This window comes from Pelodiscus sinensis, chromosome 1 (assembly GCF_052426305.1).
Source record: "Pelodiscus sinensis isolate ZL-2025 chromosome 1, ASM5242630v1, whole genome shotgun sequence".
Taxonomy (NCBI): domain Eukaryota; kingdom Metazoa; phylum Chordata; order Testudines; family Trionychidae; genus Pelodiscus; species Pelodiscus sinensis.
Genome location: NC_143052.1, coordinates 270,801,702 through 270,823,927, shown reverse-complemented (window position 1 = coordinate 270,823,927; position 22,226 = coordinate 270,801,702). Strand labels below are relative to the sequence as shown.

At 43.1% G+C, this 22,226-nt stretch overlaps 1 protein-coding gene across 2 annotated transcripts in view; it reads left to right on the top strand.

The window, feature by feature from the left end:
* The window catches only part of SCEL (sciellin), a 72,199-nt gene extending 71,189 nt beyond the window's left edge, over positions 1 to 1,010 (top strand). For both annotated transcript variants that reach the window (XM_006116448.5, XM_006116447.5), the window contains one exon: positions 409 to 1,010. In XM_006116448.5, coding sequence (XP_006116510.1) covers positions 409 to 425 — 17 coding nt within the window. In that variant the 3' untranslated portion in view covers positions 426 to 1,010. The remainder of the gene's footprint in view (positions 1 to 408) is intronic.
* The last annotated feature ends 21,216 nt before the right edge of the window (positions 1,011 to 22,226 follow it).

Genomic DNA, 22,226 nt, shown 5'->3' with positions numbered 1-22,226 from the left:
CAAATTGAAGCCTAGCTAGAGCTTTGTTTAATAAATTATCAGTGAATATATATTTCTTGTATACAACTCTTACATAAATGAGATTATACTCATTAGGATTACTTTATTGAAATATGCAATGTTAATGTATGTCATTGCAAAAATCAGTGGGAAAATCAGTTAAAATCAATAATGTATTGTGTCAGTTATGAACCTTTAGAATTTTTAAAACCAAGGGCCAGATCTTGAGTTTATGTAAGCTAGCAAATCTCTGTGGAGTCCATAGAACTATGCCAGTTTACATCACTAAGTATCTGTCCTCAATAGCTCTTTTGCAGTAATTCAATTACATTCATTTTGGTGTGTTTAGAAAGCATAGATTGTATATTTGCTTTGATGCTTCTAATCAATCTTTTCTTTGTCTTTCAGAAAAATGGATCTACTAGTTTTGGCTCCCAGAAACCAGGATGAAGATATAGTAATATTTAGTTGAATACTTTTTTCCTAATGTTTAAATAACCTATGTAAAAATATTTTTGTTAGGAAATATTCTAAGTATAATATTACTAAATAGTCACTATAGGAACATAGTCAATGAGACTTAAGTTGACTTATATATATTTCCAGAAAGCAACAAAATATATAGTTCAGTAAGTCCATAAGATGTATGAAACAGTTATTTCTACATGTGATTTAGCAAAAGTCGAGTAACCTTGAAAAGTACCGTATGAAAGGCCTGTGAGTTTTGAAAGACCTGTTTTATCAAAATGTCTGGTAACAAATAAAAAACTGTTGGCTTTATATGCTATGTTTTTTAAACTGATACATTCATGTATAATAGATTTTTTAAAAGCAGTGGTCTTATGGCTATCCAATACAATTATAAAATCTCTACTCTGCATGACATTACTATTATACACAGTCTCTTACTTTTGCAAGGTGGTTAGGCCAACATCTTGTGTCTACTAATTGTAAAGGACATAAAAAGCACTTGTCTTGGCACAGAAAATATATTAAAGAAATTAAAAGAATCGGTCATCATTTGTTACCATACTTCTGTTCACGAAGAGTCAGCAATAATCAGCATTATTCACAGAGAGTCATAAGTAGTTCAGTGATGTATTGAACTACTGTAATAGGTTTTGGCTCCTAGCATCCTGTCTTGGGATTTTTGATTCATCTTTTAGAGGTTGGGAACTTTTTTTGGGTCAGGGGATGCTGACCCATAGAAAAATCAGTCAGGGCCCACACACCAGTGAGAAGCAAAAACGAACAAACAAACCCTCACTGATGTGGCCCCCGACTGAGAAGGAGAAAGACACTCCTCACATTCCTGAGCCTAGAGGTACCCAGACTTGTAGATTTTGTGTGCTCCAGCCCTACAGTGTGTGTGTGTGGGGGGGGGGAGGCTGGAGTGCCAGTGTAGGCTCCCCAATGTTGTGAGGGAGGAGGAAAGCCCTGAGCCTTGGGGGTTGGATCCAGTTAAGCTGGGGGCCTCATCCAGCCCTCAGGCCTTATGTTCCCCACCCCTGTTTTACATCATTAACGTTATTTGACATTATTAACATTATTTTTTCTCCCTTGTGTCTCAGTGGAAAAGCATTGTTCGAGTGTGACTATCAAAGAATACTTTTTAAAGAGATACAAAAATAGATATGGAAATCAATTGATTCCCAGACAAAAATGTACTAGTGAGAGGCATATATAGCTGAAAGAAATACCTGGGTACCTTAATTGTCAGTTGCTACTTAAACTACTTGGTAATCCAGATAGAAAAACATGAGGGCTACGTCTACACTGGCCCCTTTTTCGGAAGGGGCATGCTACTTTTGAAAGTGGGAATAGGGAAATCCGCGGGGGATTTAAATATCCCCCGCGGATTTAAATAAACATGTCCACCGCTTTTTTTCCGGCTTGGGGAAGTAGGAATAAGAGATCCTCCAGAATAGGGCTTTATTCCGGAGGATCGGGCCAGTCTAGATGCTTTTTTTCCAGCTTTTCCCCAAGCCGGAAAAAAAGCGGCGGACATCTTTATTTAAATCCGCGGGGGATATTTAAATCCCCCGCAGATTTCCCTATTCCCACTTTCAAAATTAGCATGCCCCTTCCGAAAAAGGGGCCAGTGTAGACGTAGCCTATATGTAGTGGAAATGGAGTGGGTTCAGAAAGTAAAATAAGAAAAGAACAAGTTAAAAATTACTTAAACAAATTAGATGTTTTCAGGTTACCATGGTTTGATGACATGCATGCTAGCATACTCAAGGGGCTGCTGAGGAGATAACTGACCATTAGCTATTATCTTTGAAATCATGACAGATGGGAGATTGCAGAAGACTGAAAAGAGAAAATATAGTGCCCATATATAAAAAGGGAAATAAGGAAAATCCAGGGAATTGTAGATTAGTCATTTTAACTTCTGTACCAGGAAAGATTATGAAGTAAATAATTAAGGAGTCCATTTGCAAACATTTATAAGATAATAATATTATAAGTAACAGACAGAATAGATTTGTAAAGAACACAGCATGTGAAACTAACCTGATAGCTTTCTTTCACAGGATAAGAAGCCTTGTGGATAAGGGGGAAGTGGTAGACGTGGTTTATTTGGGCTTTAGTAAGGCATTTAATACAGTCTCCTATGACCTTCTCACTAACAAGCTAGGGAGATACAACCTAAAAGGAGTTAGTATACAGTGGGTACATAAGTGGTTGGATAACCATTCCCAGAGAGTAGTTATGGTTCATAGTCTTGCTGGAATGACATAATGAGTGAGGTCCCCCAGGCATCAGTTATGGGAGTGGCTCTGTTCAATATCTTCATCAATTAATTAGATAATGACATAGAGAGTATACTTATAAAGTTTGTAGATGATACCAATCTGGGACAGAGATTGCAAGTGCTGTGCAGGATAGTATTTCAAAATGATCTGGACAGACTGGAGAATGGTCTGAAATAAACAGGATGAAGCTCAAGAAGGACAAATGCAAAGTATTCCACTTAGGAAGGAACACTCAGTTTCACACATACAAAATGGCAAATTACCTAGGAAGGAGTCCTGCGGAAAGGGATCTAGAGGACATAGCGGACCACAAGCTAAATGGGTCAACAATGTGATACTGGTACAAAAAAAGCAAATATCATTCTGGATGTATTAACAAAACTGTTGTAGGCAAGACTCGAGAAGTAATTCTTCCACTCTACTCTGCACTGATTAGGCCTCAATTGGAGTATTGTGCCTGGTTCTGGATGCCTGATTAAAGGAAAGATGTGGGCAAATTGGAAAAGATCCAGAGAAGAGCAACAAAAATTATAAAGGTTTAAAAAACATAACCTATGAGGGAAGAGTAAAAAAATGGTTTTGTTTAGTTTGGAAAAGAGAAGACTGAGCGGGTACCTGAAAGGTTGTTACAAGGAGAGAGAAAAAAATTTCTCCTTAACTTCTGGTGGTAGGACAAGAAACAATGGACTTAAATTGCAGCAAGGGAGCTTTAGGTTGTACATTAGGGAAAAACTTCCTAACTGCCAGGGTGGTTAAGCATTGAAATAAATTGCCTAGGAAGGTTGTGGAATCTCCGTCATTGGAGGTTTTTTAAGAGCAGGTTAGAAAAACATCTGTCAAGAATAGCCTAGATCAGTGTTTCTCAACCAGTGGTACGAGTGGTAGGAGTACCCATTAGGGGTACTTGAGAGACGTCTGGGGTGTACATCAACACAACTGAAATTAGGAGAAAACTGAATTTTTGTTTTAAGTTTTACAGTGTTTTATTATTTTTGTACTTTTTACACCCAAAAATTTCATCGCCCACCTGGCTATGATTAAGTTGTTTAAACAAACGTGTTGCAATGGTAAGAAAAAATGTGTGTCTGAAAACTGTAGGTATGGGGGTACTTATAATTTTTTTTAAAAGGGGTGCTTTATAAAAAAAGATTGAGAAACACAGGCTGATGGTGTTTGGTCCTGCCATGAGTGCAGGAAACTCGACCTGATGGCCTTTTGAGTTTTCTTTCAGTTCTATGATTTTATGAAATGTTAAAATTGAATGGACTAGGGTTTGCAATGTGGTCAAGCAGAAAGAAATGCAAGTCATGTGTAGTGTTGTTGTATCATGCAAGCAAGGTAGTAACAAACTTCAACAGGCCTTTATTTACCAAAGATGAAACCTCTTTACAAAGCTGCTGCTGCTCCTCTCTGTAGTTCTCACTCTGGCCTGGCTCATCTCCTCCCCCCTCCTTCCTGTTTCCTGTGCTTCCAGATTCCCAACAGCCAGTGCTCCCAGTTCTAATAATTACAAGCAGCATCTAAAACACCACATTCCCTCCTCTCTTAAGAAGCTCTCCCAATTATAAAATAAACATTGTTCTAACCACAGCAACAAATATGGAACAAGACACTATACTGTTGGCAGAAATATTACACTGAAAACACTGTAAATACTACATAACATAGTCTGTAGTCCAGACAGGTGGTCATCTAGGTCTGACAGACCGTCTCTCAAACCCCAGTTCCAGTGCAATGTCTTGTTGTGTTGGTGCTACGGTGAAGTCATACAACGTGGGCTGGGTGTTGGCATCATCTCCTCTTGGTGCATAGGCAGGTGCAAGATAAGAAGCATTCCATACCCGCCCATCAGAAAGTCGATAGGTGTAAGGTCCTTTCTTCTCTATGATTTTAAGAGGAGATGTGAATTTATGGTCCCCTTTCCGTAAAATTCCAGGTTTTCTTACTCTAACGAAGGAACCACACTCAAACTTAGGTTCCTTAGCACCCCGCTGTTTGTCTGTGAAAGCCTTATACTTTGCTTGCTTCTGTTCAACTGTTTTTCTCAGAGCATCCTCATTTGGTGCATCAGGTCTCGTCTTTAACAATCCAGCAATGTTCAGTTTAGTATTCATCTGTTTTCCATGCAGTAACTCTGCGGGTGATCTTTGCGTTGTAGCATGTCGTGTAGTCTTGTAAGCTTTCAAGAAATCAGTAGGGAAGGTTATCCATGAACGCCCTTCCAGTTTAGCCATTTGCAAACTCTCTTTCAAACTTCTGTTAAACCTTTCAATTTCCCCATTGGCTTGAGGATAATACAGGGGCGATCGTCTATGTAAAATGTTTCTCTCTGCTAGAAAAGTTTCAAATTTCACAGAAGTAAATTGACTACTATTATCCGAAACCAATTTGGGGTTACCTTCCCTGCTAAAAACTGTAGAGAGGAACTTAATTACTGTAGCAGAAGAAATTTGTGATGTAAACACCACTTCAGGCCATTTGCTGAAATAGTCTATTAAAGTGATGGCATAATGACAGTCAATTGGTGCAGTATCAAAGGGTCCTACGATGTCAATCGCAACTTTTTCCCATGCAGAATCTGGAAGAGGAACAGGCTGTAATGGTGGGGTACATGTCAATGCCGTCTTATCATGCATTTGGCAAGTGACACGGGATTTTATGATTGCTTCAGTGTGGGAGTCCATCCCTGGCCACCAATACATATCTCATAGTCGTTGTTTGGTTCTGACAATACCCTGATGAGTATCATGTGCCAGGTGTATGAGTTTTGGCTATAATTCTTCTGGCACAAGTAGCCAGTGTGTACCTCATAGCACACAACCATAAAGCAAAGAAAGTTCATCCCGAATTCTAAAATAAGGCAGCAAAACTGGGTCAAGGTTTTTAGGGTTACTGGGCCATCTCTTTGTCAGAAATTCCTGTAGCTTTTGTTGGATTGGACATGCTGAACAAGCAGCTTGGAATTGCTCTCTTGTAACTGCAGTAAGAGTGCTTGTAATAAGTGCAACTGCTTCATCCTTATCCTCCAGTGGACCATCTGGTGAAGACAAAGGCAGGCGAGAAAGGCAATCAGCTATCACATATTGGTTTCCAGGTTTATATTCCAGGTCATAATTGAAAGAGAGTAGTCTAGCAGACCATCTAGCAATACGATTCCCTGCTCTTCCCAGTCTTTTTGTGGTTAGCAATGTTGTCAAAGGGCTGTGGTCTGTGCGCAACTTGAATGTGCGGCCCCACAGGTAAGTTCTCCATTTTTCAGTAGCCCAGACACAAGCAAGTGCTTCTTTTTCAACTGTAGAATATTTTCTCTCAGCATCACTCAGTGTCCTTGAAGCAAATGCAACAGTCCTCTCTGTGTTGTCCTCATGAAGTTGTGTGAGGACAGCCCCACGTCCATAATCAGAAGCATCAATAGCCACAATTTTGGGCAATGCAGGACTGAATAGTGCAAGTACTGGACTATGTACAATCAAGTCTTTCACAGTTTCCAAACTAGCTTGTGCATCCATTGTCCACACCAACGTTGAACTTCTCCATAGTAATTCTCGTAATGGTTCAATGACAGAAGCATAATTGGGAATGAATTTTGCATACCAGGAAGTTAGACCCAAGAAGGAACGTAAGGTTTACAAATCTGATGGAGGAGGAGCATTTGAAATTACTAGGATATGATCTGGATCAGGTTTTAGTCCAGCCGGCGAAATTGTATGCCCCAGAAAGGAGAGTTCTGTTTGTCTAAATTTGCATTTAGACATATTGAACTTGAGGCCTGCTGTGCTGATGCAGTTTAGTACAGATTGCAGATTATTGTCATGCTCCTCAGAAGTATTTCCAAACACAATAATATCATCTAGATAGCACTGAACTCCATGTAGATTCTTCAGAATCAATTACATAATTTTTTGGAAGGCACTTGGGGCAGATGCAAGACTGTATGGAACCCGTTTAAAATGAAATAGTCCCTCATGTGTAAAAAATGCTGTGAGGTCTCTGCTATCTTCATGCAACATAACCTGGTGGTATGTGCTCTGCAAATCAAGAGTAGAAAACATCTTTGCTCCACGGAGTTCTGCAAATACTTCTTCAATGTGAGGAAGAGGGTGGCTGTCAATCACAATGGCTTTATTTGGCTCCCTTAAGTCCACACAAAGGCAAATGCCTCCATCCTTCTTCTGTGTCACTACCATAGGTGAAACCCATTCCGATGAGTCAATCTCTTCAATAATGTCTTTTTGAACAAGTTTTTTAAGTTCCTCTGAAACAGCTTCCCTGACTGAAAATGGTAAGTGCCGTAACTTCTGTCGTACAGGCATCACATTATGTCTCATTTTAACTTTATGCACAAACCCATAAGCACAGCTAAGTTTCTCCTTAACCTGGTCTTGGGTCCCAGCTGAAACTGGTGTGTCTACTGCAAGAGTGCTTTGCTGAGGAAGATCAATTTGTCCATCAACTACCCTGAGGTTTAAAGCAGCCAATACATCTCTGCCAAGGATAGGAGTGCCTTTGTGGACATTGTAGAACTTTACACAGCAATCATCAAAAGTCACTGTTGCTGACAGGCAGCCATGTACTGGAATTTGGTTTTTCAAATAGCACACCAAGTGAAGTTTGGGTTCAGTAAGAGGCACATCTTTAAAGTAATGCAAATAGATGGAATCAGGTAGTATAGATACTGCTGAACCAGTGTCCAACATTAGGGCTGTGTCTAGACTGGCAAGTTTTTCCATAAAATCATCTGCTTTTGCGGAAAAACTTGCCCACTGTCTACACTGGCCGCTTGAATTTTTGCAAGAACACTGATGATCTCATGTAAGATAGTCAGTGTTCTTGCGGAAATACTGTGCTGCTCCCGTTCGGGCAAAAGCCCTCTTGCACAAATGATTTGCGCAAGAGGGCCAGTGTAAACAGCACAGTACTGTTTTCCACAAAAAAGCCCCGATCGCAAAAATGGCGATCGGGGCTTTTTTGCGGAAAAGCATGTCTAGATTGGCCACAGACGCTTTTCCGCAAAACGTGCTTTTGTGGAAAAGCGTCCTGCCAATCTAGACGCTCTTTTCCGAAAATGCTTTTAACGGAAAACTTTTCCGTTAAAAGCATTTCCGGAAAATCATGCCCATGTAGACGTAGCCTAGCTGAATAGGATGTGATTTGCCTAAAGGTGTAGCAGAAACATTTACAGTGCACCTTATCTGTTCTAGAATATGTGCAGTAGTGACTTTGTCCACACTCAGCACAGTAACAGCTGGTATTGTAACTGCATGCACCTGTTGATTGGACTGGCTACTGCGGCAGACCTTAGCAAAATGCCCAATCTTTTTGCAGTGATTGCACTGAGCTTCTTTTGCAGGACATCTTGTGTAGCTTGCAAGGTGTTGTGGGGATCCACAGTGAAAGCATGCTTTTGCTGTGCTTTGAATGTGCTGATTCTGTGGTTTTTCATTAGTTTTCCCCTTGTGATTGTTTCTCTGCAGCAATAGTGGACTTTTCTGCAAAGGAGTCACAGCCTGGACTGGGCCTCCTGTATCCATGCTCATTATTTTGTCTTCTGCTATAGCTGACTCAATCTCGGTAGCAATGGTTATTGCTTTTTCCAGTGTAAGTTGTGGTTCTAGAAACAAGTGTTCTCTTACACGAAGCATGGTTGTTTTCTCAATGAGCTGGTCTCTAATCATCTCATCTGCCATATTCCCAAAGTCACAAGTAACAATCAGACTCCTCAGAGAAGCAACATGCAACATCTGCCATATTCCCAAAGTCACAAGTAACAATCAGACTCCTCAGAGAAGCAACAAACTCCCCTGGTTTCTGCTCACGCTGGCGAAATCTATAGTGATTAGCTACTACATTCACTTTTGGCACAAAAAAGTTCTTTAATGCAATGACTGCACTCTCATATTTATCATCTGCAAGGGGAAAAGTGTAAAATATACACTGCACTTCTGCTCCAAGGCAGTGGATTAGCAGAGCACTCTTTCTTACTTCAGAAATCTCTGTAGCATTGATTGCAAGCAGATAAGTCTCAAACATATGGATCCAGGCAGTAAAAGCAATTGGAGGCTCACCTGGCCTTTGTAGAAAGGGTGCAGGTGGGTTCAGAGGCAGAAGATCCATCCTCGTTGCCAAAATGTTGTATTATGCAAGCAAGGTAGTAACAAACTTCAACAGGCCTTTATTTACCAAAGGTGAAACCTCTTTACAAAGGTGCTGCTGCTCCCCTCTGTAGCTCTCACTCAGTCTGGCCCATTTCCTCCCCCCTCCTTCCTGTTTCCTGTGCTTCCAGATTCCCAACAGCCAGTGCTCCCAGTTCTAATAATTACAAGCAGAATCTAAAACACCACGTGGGCTGCGTCTAGACTGGCAGCTGCTTTTGCGGAAAAACTTGCCAGCTGTCTACACTGGCTGCTTGAATTTCCTCAAGAACACTGGCAATCTCATGTAAGATTGTCAGTGTTCTTGCGGAAATGCTATGCTGCTCCCGTTCGGGCAAAAGTCCTTTTGTGCAAATGCTTTTGCGCAAGAGGGCCAGTGTAGACAAGACATTTGTTTTGAGCAAAAAAATCCCGATTGCGAAAATGGCGATCGGGGCTTTCTTGCGCAAAACCATGTCTAGATTGGCATGGACGCTTTTCCGCAAAAAAAAAAAAGTGCTTTTGCGGAAAAGCGTCTGTGCCAATCTAGACGCTCTTTTCCACAAATGCTTTTAACAGAAAAAGTTTTCCGTTAAAAGCATTTGTGGAAAATCATGCCAATCTAGATGTAGCCCGCAAGTGTGTGTAGGGATGGGGCTTAAAGTTCACCTTTGCAATGATCTTGATACTATTCTGTGCCATTCAGTCCCCTTGCACTGTTGAGTGCTGCTTCAAGTTAAGCAGACTTGCAATGATTATAGGGGGCTAAAACCAGATGAAGATTAGTGTAGCGCAGTCCTAGTGTGTTCTATTCATATTCATGCCTATCCTTCCTAGTCAAATCTGTAGAAGTAGAGGTAAGAGTCATGAATAGGGTTGTCAACTTTCTAATTCCAGAAAGCCGAACATCCTTGCCCTGCCCCATCACTTCCCTAAGCCCTGCCCCCATTCACTCCATCTCCCCTCTCTCTGCCACATGCTTATTTTCACTGCCAGTCCCTAACAGGCATGTTTTTTATTTTGAAAGATGTATTATGCTAAGTTCATGTTTTATTTGTTACAGAGTGCTCCAGCTGGCAGCAAAATAGTCAAAAGGGGGATTAAAATAAATGAAATTTCACAAAGGTTTTCATGATTCTTTCCCTTCCCTCTTCCCAATTTTCATAATCAGCTCCATGATTTTTGTTCACTGAAGTTACTGTAATTTTATGTGTGGAATTAGGGCCACACATTCTGAAGCCCAAATATGAATCCACAGAGAAACAAGACAGAAATGCACACCTGTGCAAATAGCTATACAAATACACCTGTAGAAAGTGGCTCCCACATGCAGATACACACAGGTATTGACGTATACTCATCTAGCATGCACTAATCCATACACTTCCACATTATTTAATACTAGAAGATTTACCCAGGGTTGCTCGGGTCCTTAACTCAATTTTTGTTTTTCTTCATTGAAATCATTGTTCTGTGGCAGCAGTGGGGATGAGGGGTTCAGTATGCAGGCTGCCCTGGGGAGAGAGAACAACCCCAGCTCTCTTTTACTGTAGGGCTGTGTCTACACTGCACCCCTTTTCCAGAAAAGGGATGCAGATGAGACAAGTCGGAATTGCAAATGAAGCGGGGATTTAAATTTTCCCCGCTTCATTTGTATAAACATGGTTGCCGCTTTTTTCCGGCTCGGGCTTTGACAGAAAAAAGCGCCAGTCTAGACGGGGATCTTTTGGAAAATAAAGCCTTTTCCGAAAGATCCCTTATTCGTCTTAAAATCAGCCCCGAGCCGGAAAAAAGCGGCAGCCATGTTTATACAAATGAAGCGGGGAAAATTTAAATCCCCGCTTCATTTGCAATTCCGACTTGTCTCATCTGCATCCCTTTTCCGGAAAAGGGGTGCAGTGTAGACACAGCCTAGCAGCTTGGGGCCAGGTGAGAAGCACCTGTCCATGGCTGCTGCAGTTCCAGCAGGCACACCATGTCCCCCAGCTGGGGCAGGTCTAGGTTAGTCTGTTCCTGCACTCCCCAGCCAGAGTGAGGAATGCAACAAACTGTACACTTGCCTCTTGCTCCTTGACAAAGGGGAACAACAAGAAGGTTACAATGGGTATGGAGGGGGGCCGCAGGAGTGTATGGAGACATAATGGGAGTGCAGCAGTGTATGAAGATGAATGGGGTGTGGGCTGAGTGGGAGGGGAGTGGGATATGGGTGTGGCAGCTCTCGGACGTGAAGAGAATGGGTGTGAGAACACTGTAAGGGGTAGGGGCTGGGATGGTGTGGGGAGCAGGACAGAGTGGGACAGAGAGGGATACAGTGAAGAGGAAGAGGGGTGGGACGGGAAGGAATGCAGTGAGGGGGATGGAAGTGCAGGGAGTTAGAGTGAGGAAGGATGTAGTGAAGGTGATGGGGGTGCAGCCCCATTCCCAGGACTCAGAAATGGGGATACACATGCCTCAGACTCCTTGGCACCAGTGATGGGACAGCAGACAGACGGCGGTTCATCACAAAGCATGCACCACAGCTCGAACCCAGCCGCAGGAGGAATGTGAGGTGAAGAGGGCTGGACATCAGCAGGGGAGGTGCGTGCCACGTGACCCCTCAATGGCTGCCTGCTGAGTGCTTGTGAATTGCAATAGTTCCTCCCTTGCCCTGCCTCTGCCAATGGGGGCTGCACCTGCATGTGGGGGGCAGGGCAGGGCAGCATGCACACACACACCCTCTGCCCACCCCTGGGTATGCCTTCTTAGGTATGCCTAGGTGTGACTGCACAGTGCAGCGTAGTGGTGCTGGCCACCAGATAATCAATAGTGCAGTCAGCAGTGCTGACCGGAGCTGCCAGGGTCCCTTTTAGACTGGGTGTTCGGGTCCGCAACCAGACACCTGGTACCCTAGGCATAAAAGTCCCTCAGCTCTATCTTCTCCCATGACCTAGTTAAGATGGCTTCACAGCCAGATTATGTGGGGCAAGGCAGCTATCAGCCGACTGTCAGGGCAGTGAGTGGTATGTGTGTGTATACTATACACCCGAGACTTCAACTGCTGAGACCGGGGTCCCTTGCAGTGGGCAACCTGGAAGAGGTTGATGGGCGCCCCAATAAGTGTACAGGAAGAGCTTATTACACTTCAGATTTTAGCTGCTAGAATTCATAATTCCTTCACAGCGGGCAGCCTCGGGGGGCTGAGAAGTGCCCCAACGGATTTTGCCACCTGGGTTTGACACAAATCCAAACGCCCAAGCTCTTCCTATACTGTGTGTGTACTATACACCCGAGACTTTAACTGCTGAGACTAGGGTCCCTTGCAGCAGGCAGCCTGGAGGAGGCTGACGGACGCCCAATAAGTGTACAGAGAGAGAGCTTATTACACTTCAGATTTCAGCTGCTAGAATTCATAATTCCTTCGCAGCGGGCAGCCTTGGGGAAGACTGAGAAATGCCCCAGTGGACCCTGTCACCTGGGAGTGACACAGATCCAAACGCCCAAGCTCTCCCTATATCTGTCCCTTTAGACCGGCTGAAGTTCTTTTAAATTGTGCTTGGTTCTGTTACAGCAACTGAAGGAGTCAGGTTAAAGCTTAAACAGTTACAGGTTTATTGAGGAAGCTTATAAATCATATGGTTGCAATGGCTATTGTTCTATTTCTTAACTGCTAGCAAAATATAGATCTTAAAAATGGTTACAAAGAAGATAAAGATAGAAAAATAGAAATAATGGTACCAAGTAACAGCTTACTCTTTCTATGTGTACACTTAAGACAGAGGACCACATCCAGGTACAATTTTTACCCTCTTCTGTGCCTCTCGACTCCAGCATGTCAGGCCAGGGCCGGTCCCTCAATTCCTAGGAAAGACGAAAATACGAGGTGGGCGTCCCCATAGAACCTCGGGAGGTCAAACACCTAACCCGACCAGCAGGTAGAGGGTAGAATGACACTCAAAAGAGAGTGTGCTGCCGTACCACCTTTATACTCATGGGGTCACGTATTTCTCTTTCTTATCTGTCATGCCAAATGGGGCTGGTCTGTCTTTTGTGAGACCAGTTCTTACAAGGGAGTTGTGAACTTAATTTACACTTGTAAGAGCGATAACTAAATTGGAATTACTGGGGATTCTTTTCTCAGTGGGAAATTCCTCTCCCAGGGACTGTGTGTGTGTTCGAATCAACATGGATGCCAGCCGGGGCAGTTCTCGCAGCCTCGAGGCCAGCTTATTGACTTAATCGCTCTCTCTCCACATTTCTGTTTTTTCAGCTTCTCAGGATCAGATGAGCCAGCATAGACTATGCTGATTTTACTGCTCCTTCTCTGCCCTGTATGCTTCAGAGAGGCAAATAAGATGGAGGATTTGGGGGGTTGGTCTGTCTGGCTACAGCAGCCCTTATACAAGAGATGATTTAGGCCAAAGTGTTTTTATGAAACCTTCTTGTGAATTGATGAAAACAATTTTAATAAACACATTATTGTAGCTGCAAGCAGAGTCTAAAGGAATGTTTTGCTGACAGCTAGCTGGAAGGGGAGAGAGACCCTGAGTGTGACTATGTAAATCCATTTTGTTCCTTTTTTGCTTTGATTTTGCTAGATAGTCAGCAAATGGAGTGGTTGTTTGCCCATTGGAAACAACATAATTTTGTGATCCAATCCCAGCTATGTTAACTACAGGGATAGTGAACTATGGTTAACAATGTTTATAATTGTTGTGGGAATACCGAAAGCACCTGTTCCAAAGGAGAAAGCTCACATTTAGCAGAAAGGACTTTGCTAAGCACGGGCTTGAATGTCACAACTCTGTGAGAATGAGAAGGGTGGGTTTAACTATTTTGGTCAAGAGGCTGCAGACCCTTACTGCCTGGACTGGTTTGACTTGTTTTCCTCCAAGATCCAAAGAATAGAGCTAAATAGGCTTCTGTAGGAACCTCTTTTTTATTTTAATTGGGGTAGAGGTGTGTTTCTGCCCTGCCTGCTGGGAGTTAAAATCACTGGCAGCTGAAATCAGCTGAGATGGGACAATGTTTCTGTCTAACTTGCAAAAGAACTAGAAATTGCTAAGAGACTGATGTAGAGAGGTCATGGCGGAGCAGAGTGGTCAGCATGATGGTGACAGAGAGGTGTGATGAGCGGCCTGTAGGGTGGCGGCACAGAACATGGAAAAGGCAGATGGCATCCAACCAACGGGGCGACTAAGATGCCTCTTTCCTTTCCTCCACCCGGGATGGGAGGTGAACTCTGCAGATGAACCTCTGATCAAGAACAACAACTGTTAGTGGGGTGCAGAGAAGGACTGGGTGTGTGAAGGAGATTTTGGAGTATCTGTACGTAAGAACCTGATAAGAAAAGGATATTGCCCAACCAACTGGAATGAGACTTTTACTCCTGGTTTATGTTTATGAGCTTTGTTTGAGATTGTTTTCCCAAATTAATGCCAAGTTATTTCCCTCTTTTTATTAAAATCTTCTTTTCTACATTCAGACTCTGCACCTGTGAGTGGGGAGGCATTGACTTTCAGAGGCACTTAGGGGTGGTGTGTGAATTTCCCAGGTTACTAGGTGGGGACTCGAGCTAGTTCTGTGATGGATTGAAGGAAGGATACCCCTAGATAGTAAACTAGTCCCGGGCTGCTGCTGGTTCCACCTGGCAGAAGAATTACATAAATATGATTCCTGGTTTGCAACAACTGCTGTTGAATACATTCCAGTTAAACACTGTTATGTCTCTGCTTCTTAAGGGACAATGCCTGCACAGATTTGGACAGAGTTAGTCCAGAATATTTAACACTAGAGGGTACGTATTCAGTCCTGGTGGCTGTGTGTGGTTACAGAAGAAGGCATAAGCTATAAAGAAGGTGCCCACATTTGATACTTTGTTTTAGCCAGTTGCAAAGGTGAGATGCCAGCAGCAAAACTAAACAAATATGGGGACATGTAGATCTGAAGATCTGATTCCGGCCCCGCCATAATAGAAATGTGTAATGGCAGGGAAGCAGCAATGCAAAAATAAATGACGCTGTGCTCATTAATTCATACTTGATAAGCAGTCACAGTAATTGTGCCATGTGTTTTATTGTTGTTTTTATTATATGTTGTATATGTCCTGAAAAGTAGTAACAGTTTTTTGGCGCTTGAAATTTAGCACATAAAAGGACTGGACAGCAGTATCTATTTAAAAATATCATATTAACATCTCAATGCTCATGTAGTGAAACTAAATCTCTTTTGCATCCTTTTTGCATATCATTAGTGTATAGTGTTTAATTTTTCTTTGACTAGTGCTTCACAGAAACATCCAAAGGAACAGTTTTGCAGGCAGCTGTTAATTAATCTTTTATCTTCAATAATGCCTTAAATTAGACTGAAAAGCTGCATTGAGGGATGCTATAGTAAATTATGTGGGTTTGGGGGATTCATCAAGCCCATTTTCTCGACATGGAATGGATATGTCTTTATTTTACAAAGCAGGGGCACAGCTCCAAAGGAGGCGAAATCAAGCAATAAGGAAAAAAATGGATGCTAGTCTACAGAGGGGAAATAATGCATATAAAATGGGAAAATAGCTATTGATTTGTTTTGAACATGTAGTTTACTTGAGGATTATACACTTATTCAATAACACAAGTGTGACAATCAGGGTCCAAACACCCCCAGGAAAGAGAAAAAAGGGTCTGAAACCCCGAGGAACAAACAACTGAATCACCAGCTTGTATACAATGTTATTATGTAGGCGTATGTCAAATAAAGTCTCTGATGAAATGTTGTAATGTTCTGAACTTGATAGTCATTAGGTGATATGTATACAGGTTATGGTTATGAATGTATGCATGTATATATGAGTGTAGAAAATAGCATTTGTAATTGGGGATTAAGCAATCAGGCCCCAAAGCTTTTCCAGGCTAGTTGTTTACACAAAACTAATTCCAAGAACCTAGCATGTTATAACCCTTGGGAAAAGCAATAATAGAGCATTAAACCTAATGGAAAGACATCAACACTGAAAAGGAAACACCCATTGGCTGCATTGAGCTATAGTGTACGTACTTAGGGCACGTCTACACAGCAGGAAGTTGAAGGAAGAACACTCTTCCTTCGACTTCCCTTACTCCTCGTAAAATGAGGGTTTCAGGAGTCAGAGTAAGAAGTCCTTCAGCTTGACATTATTTCAAAATAAAGGCGTGCTGTGTAGATGCCCATTTTGTTATTTTCAAATAGCGACAGTTATTCCAAAATAATGCTGCTGTGTAGACATACCCTTAGAGGGCTAGGTCTACATAAGACTGCATTTTAGTGTAGACCTGTCCTTAGAAAACCACGGAGGAGAACCCTGCTCTGCATAACCATGAATTACTGCAGTATGAAAGAGGAAAACAACCTTCAAACCATGTTAAAAAGGAAGGGAGGGCTTTGAAGGGAAATCTATTCAAAAACGGAGTGTCACCATGAGTGTTTCCTCTAATTTTTCCCACCCCTGAGTGGAATGAATTTATTATGGGCACCAATAGGGAGGTGATATGTGCTACATTGTCTTCATATCAGGGCACATAACAAAATTAATGTGGTGGAGGGAGGGAGGCACAAGGCTCTGAGTATGGGAGGGGACTCAGGCTTGGGGCACAGGCTTGGGGTACAGGAATGTGAGGGCTCTGTCCGGGGTGTAAGTGTAACCCACACACCTAGGCTATGTCTACACTCGTGGCTTCTTGTGCAAGTAATGTGCAAATGAGGCTAAGAGTGGAATATCGCTGAGCCTCATTTGCATTCCTAATGAGCCACCATTTTTTTCAGAAGAGGCTCTTGCGCAAGAAGGAGCGTCTACACTGCCCCTTCTTGCGCAAGAAAACCCTCTTGCGCAATGCTGTTACACCTCTTACTTTTCAGGAAGAACGGCATGGATGCTCTTGCGCAAAAGCACATCTCTTGCGCAAAGGCACATGACAGTGTAGACGCTCTCTTCTGGAAGAGTTTTTGCACAAGAGCTCTTCCGCAAAAGAGTTCTTGCGCAAAATCATGACAGTGCAGATGTAGCCTTAAGGTTTGCATGGGGAGAGGTGACACATGTACACCTCTCTCACTGGTGGGATAGTGGTGGCTGGCTGATTGACCTGACCTAATCCGCCATGCCTAGTGCTCTCCATGCTCCACGCCTGGCTGGGGCCCTGGGCTAGACCTGCCTCTCCTGGTACCTGGCGCCGTGAGTTCTTAAGGGAACATGTGGGGGCACACAGGTTTATGAGAGGGTTCACACCAGCACATGGCCACAGCAGCCTTTCGGCACAGTGTAAGAAGGAAGGGACAGGAGCGGCTTCCGGTTGGGGATGGCTTGCATGTGTTTGCAGAAATTATCTCTTCTCTCCTCACCCCACTCCAGAAGAAGCTGCTTGTCCCTTTTTGCAAAGGGAAAGGCAGCTAACACTTCCAAGTTGCACTGGCCACTGACATAGCCCAGCCACCTTCTGTCCTCTTGCTACAGCATGGGCAGGAAGGGGTTAATCACTAAGGATGTCTTGTGCACCAGGGACCAAGTTTCCCTGTAAGCTGTGTGCCTGTGCAACTGAGCCCCGCACAGAATTTCAGAGCTCCCCGCTCAGGCAGGGAGCTCAGGTGATTGGCTGGGGAAGCGTGGGACAGGTACTTGCTCCCTCACAGTGGAGGAGCAGAAGCAGTAGCAGTAGCAGCTGTCTGCTGTACCTGCTCCGGCCTCTACTCTGGTCTTCCCCGCTCCCTTCCCCACCCACCTGAAGCATCTGTACTCACTGGGGTGAGTGAGTTCTCCAGTCAGGGAGGCAGGAAGTAGTTGGGGGATCATGTGACCCAGATCATGCTGAAGCTGGCAGATGAAGGGGAAGAGGGATCTGTGCTTCCTTACCTGCCACCAACCATGTGGAAGATGCTGGGTAAGTTACAGAAGCTACCAGATAGGATCAACTTCTCTGTCTCTTTCCCAAATTCTCCCCTGCCCTTTGAACCGCTGACAGAGCAGCAGTCTCCCCCGTTCCTGCTTCTCCCCTAGTCCTCCCATTTAAGAATTGGCTGGGCTAGGATCCCCTGTGTTATACTCCCCTGATATGTGTGTGTGTGTGCGCGCGCGTGCATGCGCGACACATTTGCATGATTACATTTTAAGCAAAGTTTACATAAGTGTTAATAGCTTAAGGTAAGAAAGAAAGATTCTTTTAACAGAATTTTTTTGAGTGTTGCCAATATTTAAATCTCTGATCTTAATGATTTTTAAAAAATCCTGTGTTACTAATTAATACATGGTGAATTGTATTGGATTAAGGCCAGATCTTGCTATGTGGTAATTTCTGGCTCTTATGAGTCGGAAGTAGCAAGTACTAGGTGTGTTGCTAGTTGTTTGTAGAATGACACCTTATTTGCAAGATCTTTGAAACATGCATCTCTCTGTTAGAAATGATCATGATACATGTACTCTAAGGTCTCAGAGGGGTAGTCGTGTTAGTCTGTAACTAAAAATACTTAAGAAAACAACAGTGGTCCTGTAGCACTTAGACTAACAAAAATATATAAATAGTATCATGAGCTTTCTTGAGCACAATCCACTTCTTCAGCCAAGGGTAGTGTCAATTTTCTTTTTATTTGATTTCACATTAAATAATCATAAGCATTGCTCCTTGTTAATTATTCCTTTTTTTAATATATTTTCTTCCACACCTATGAGCTATTAATATATTTATCTATGGTTTTTGTTTATACTGGTGAGTGAACATCCACATACGACCTCAATATTAGTGTTGCACATAAGAAATTTCAACCTGCACCCCAAAAAATTCAGCCTGCCCAAGAGAGGAAAATCTTAGGGTACGTCTAGACTACAGGGTTTTGTCAACAGAAGTTTTGTTGACAGATAGTGTTGACAAAGCTTCTGTCGACAAAGAGCGTCTACACTACATTCAGTTCTGTTGACAAAGCAAGCTGCTTTGTCGACATGGCAGTGTAGACACAAGGACAGTTTACATGCAATAACGCTTTCTGTCGACAGAAGGCGTTATGCCTCGTGAAATGAGGTTTACCAGCATCGACAAAACTGCTGAGTTCTGTCAACGTTATGTCGACAGAACTCAGCGGTAGTGTGGACGCAGGTATAGTTTTGTCGACAAAAGTCCACTTTTGTCGACAAAACCCTGTAGTCTAGACACACCCTTAGAGGAACCACTACCAGGGACCATGGAACCTGACTGCAGGGGCTTCTGCCAACCTGGCTCAGCATTGGACTGGGAGCTCTTGGTCAGTGATTATTCACTAAGGGTATGTCTACACTACCACCCTAGTTCGAACTAGGGTGGTAATGTAGGCAACCGGAGTTGCAAATGAAGCCCGGGATTTGAATTTCCTGGGCTTCATTTGCATAAATCCGGGCGCCGCCATTTTTAAATGTCCACTAGTGCGGACTCCGTGCCGCGCGGCTACACGCGGCACGGACTAGGTAGTTCGGACTAGGCTTCCTAGTCCAAACTACCGTTACTCCTCGTTTTATGAGTAGTTTCACGAGGAGTAACGGTAGTTCGGACTAGGAAGCCTAGTCCGAACTACCTAGTCCGTGCCACGTGTAGCCGCGCGGCACGGAGTCCGCACTAGCGGACATTTAAAAATGGCGGCGCCTGGCTTTATGCAAATGAAGCCCGGGAAATTCAAATCCCGGGCTTCATTTGCAACTCCGGTTGCCTACATTACCACCCTAGTTCAAACTAGGGTGGTAGTGTAGACATACCCTCTCACCTCTGTATTATTACTGCTTTGTCCCTAGATGTAGTTACTTACATATAGCCACACTGAAGTCCATATCATTTGCTTGTGCCCATCTTACTAAGTAATGCAGATCACTTTGTATCAATGATTTTTACTTTTCATTATTTACCAGTCCTCCAATATTTGTGTTGTCTGAAACGTTATCACATTCACGTTCTTCACATCATTGATAAAGATCTTAAATAGTATAGGACCAGAGAATGAATCCCTGCCTGTTACCATTGGAGACACATACACATTGATGAGTTCTCATTTACAGTTGTATTATGAAACTTATCAGGTAGCCAACTTTTAAGCCATGTATTGTGTGCCATATTAATTTTATATCTGTGGTGTCAATTAAAATGCTTTGCAGAAATCTAACTGCTGTATACTGTATCTATGCAATTGCTTTTACCAGCCAAACTTGTAGTCTCATAAAAAATTCAATTAGTTTGACAGATTCCATTTTCCATAAACCCATGTAGATTGGCATTCTATATTACTCTCCTTTAGTTCGTTATTAAATAAGTCCCATATCAGTCATTCAGTTATCTAGTCCAGGCTTGATATAAGATTGACTATAATTATTAGGTTCATTCCTTTTACATTATTGACACAAATTAACTTTCCCCCAGCCTTCTTGAACTTTCCCAGTGTTCCAAGACTTACTGAAATTCAACATTTATATTCAGTGAGCTCCTCAGTCATCTCTTTTAAACCTCTTGGACACAAATTATCTGAACCTGCTGACTTTAAAATGTCTAACTTTAGTTGCTTCTGATTAACATCCTCCAGAGATACTAGTGGAATAGAAAGAGTGTTGTCACCATCATATGAATATCTACATCATCTCTTTCTTTCACAAATTAGAATTCATTTACTGAACACTTCTGAATTCTTTTCTGAATTCTTATGAATAATGCTTCATTTCCAGCTAGTAATGGAGCAATACTATTGTCAGGATTCTTTGTGTTCCTAATATTCTTGAAAATGTCATCTTATTGCCCATAACCATGCCGGCCATAGATTTTTCGTTGTGTCTCCTTGCTTTCATTATCAATTTTCTACAATTTCCAACTTCCAATTACTACCAGCTTCTGCTTTCTTCCACTTTTCAGAGGGGTAGCCTTATTAGTCTGTATCTTCAAAAACAATGAAGAGTCCACACAGCAGCATTAGTCTCTAAGGGCACGTCCATACAGCAGCATTATTTTGAAATAACTCGTGTTATTTCAAAATAACAAAGTGAGCATCTATACAGCAAGCCCATTAGTCTGAAATTATTTCAAAATAATGGGTGTCTTATTTTGAATTCTGTAACCCTCACTTTATGAGAAATAACGCCTATTTTGAAATAGGGTGTGTGTAGATGGGGCAGCTGTGGTTATTTCAAAATAAGTGGCCTCCAGTTCTTCCCACAGGTTCCCTGCTAGCCACTCTGTCCACATTCATCAAAACTCTATAGTTTCCCTTCCCCTTCACCCCTTAAAGCTGCAGCCCCAGTGGAAAGTGCTTGTGGCACACAGCAGGCTCTGTGAGCCCTGTGCTACACTGCAGCACCCAGATCTGCCTTCCCTCCTGCCATGGCAGAACACAGCATGCCTTCAGAACCCTCCACTGCTACCGGCACTGCTGCAGACAGCTCCCAAGCCCCTTTCTGGGGGTGGAGGAGGTGGGCACCATCCTGGACTGGTGCAGAGATCTTAGATCTCACTGAGATCTGGAGAGAAGAGACAATCCTCCAGGCTCGCCGCACTAGGTGCAGGAACGCTGAGATCTACGGCCAGATGGCCGACAGCCCGGGCCAGAGGGGCCACATGCGCACCCAGGAGCAGATGCGCATTAAAGTCAAGGAGCTTAGGTCAGCCTACACAAAGGCCAGAGAGCACAGCTCCCACTCAGAGGCAGCACCCCAGATCTGCCCCTTCTTTGACCAGCACCACAGCATCCTGGGAGAGTGGTCATTCCCTTCCTCTCCACTTGTTGTAGACTCTGGATTGAAGACATCCATTGTTACCCTCCCAGAGGGCATGGTTGGGGCTGAGGAGGAAGAGCAGGACCAGGCCACTGATACCACCATGTCCACCAACAAGGAGCTCATACAGTCCCTGGAGCTGGTACCACCCTGCCCATGGGGGCAGCCTGCAGTAACTGTACCAGGAAGGTCCAGTTGCTGGTGACTGCTTGGCAGCAAGTCCAGTTCCATGGCTGGAGTGCTATAGTGTCCACAAGGGCAACCAGAGCAGGCAGTGAAAAGGCTTTGCTGTGCCTCAAGTATGTAGTAGGCAAAGAAGAGGAGGCTGAGTCACTACTGTACCTGAGGGTGTCATGAGGCTACAGGAAGTGACTGCTGTCCTGCCCGAAGTGCTTCCGGGGCTGGGGGGAGAGCTTTAAATGCGATTGAGGCTCCAATCCGTGTCGATGTTCTATTTTGAAATAAACTATTTCAGAGTTTTAATTCTGAAATAGCTTATTTCAAAATACCACTACTGTGTAGACATACCCTAAGGTGCCACAGAACTCTTCATTGTTTCTTTGACTTGTTATATATATATTTTTATTTGTATAGCTACTTTCACTCCCATTTAAATCAGATCATTTTAAG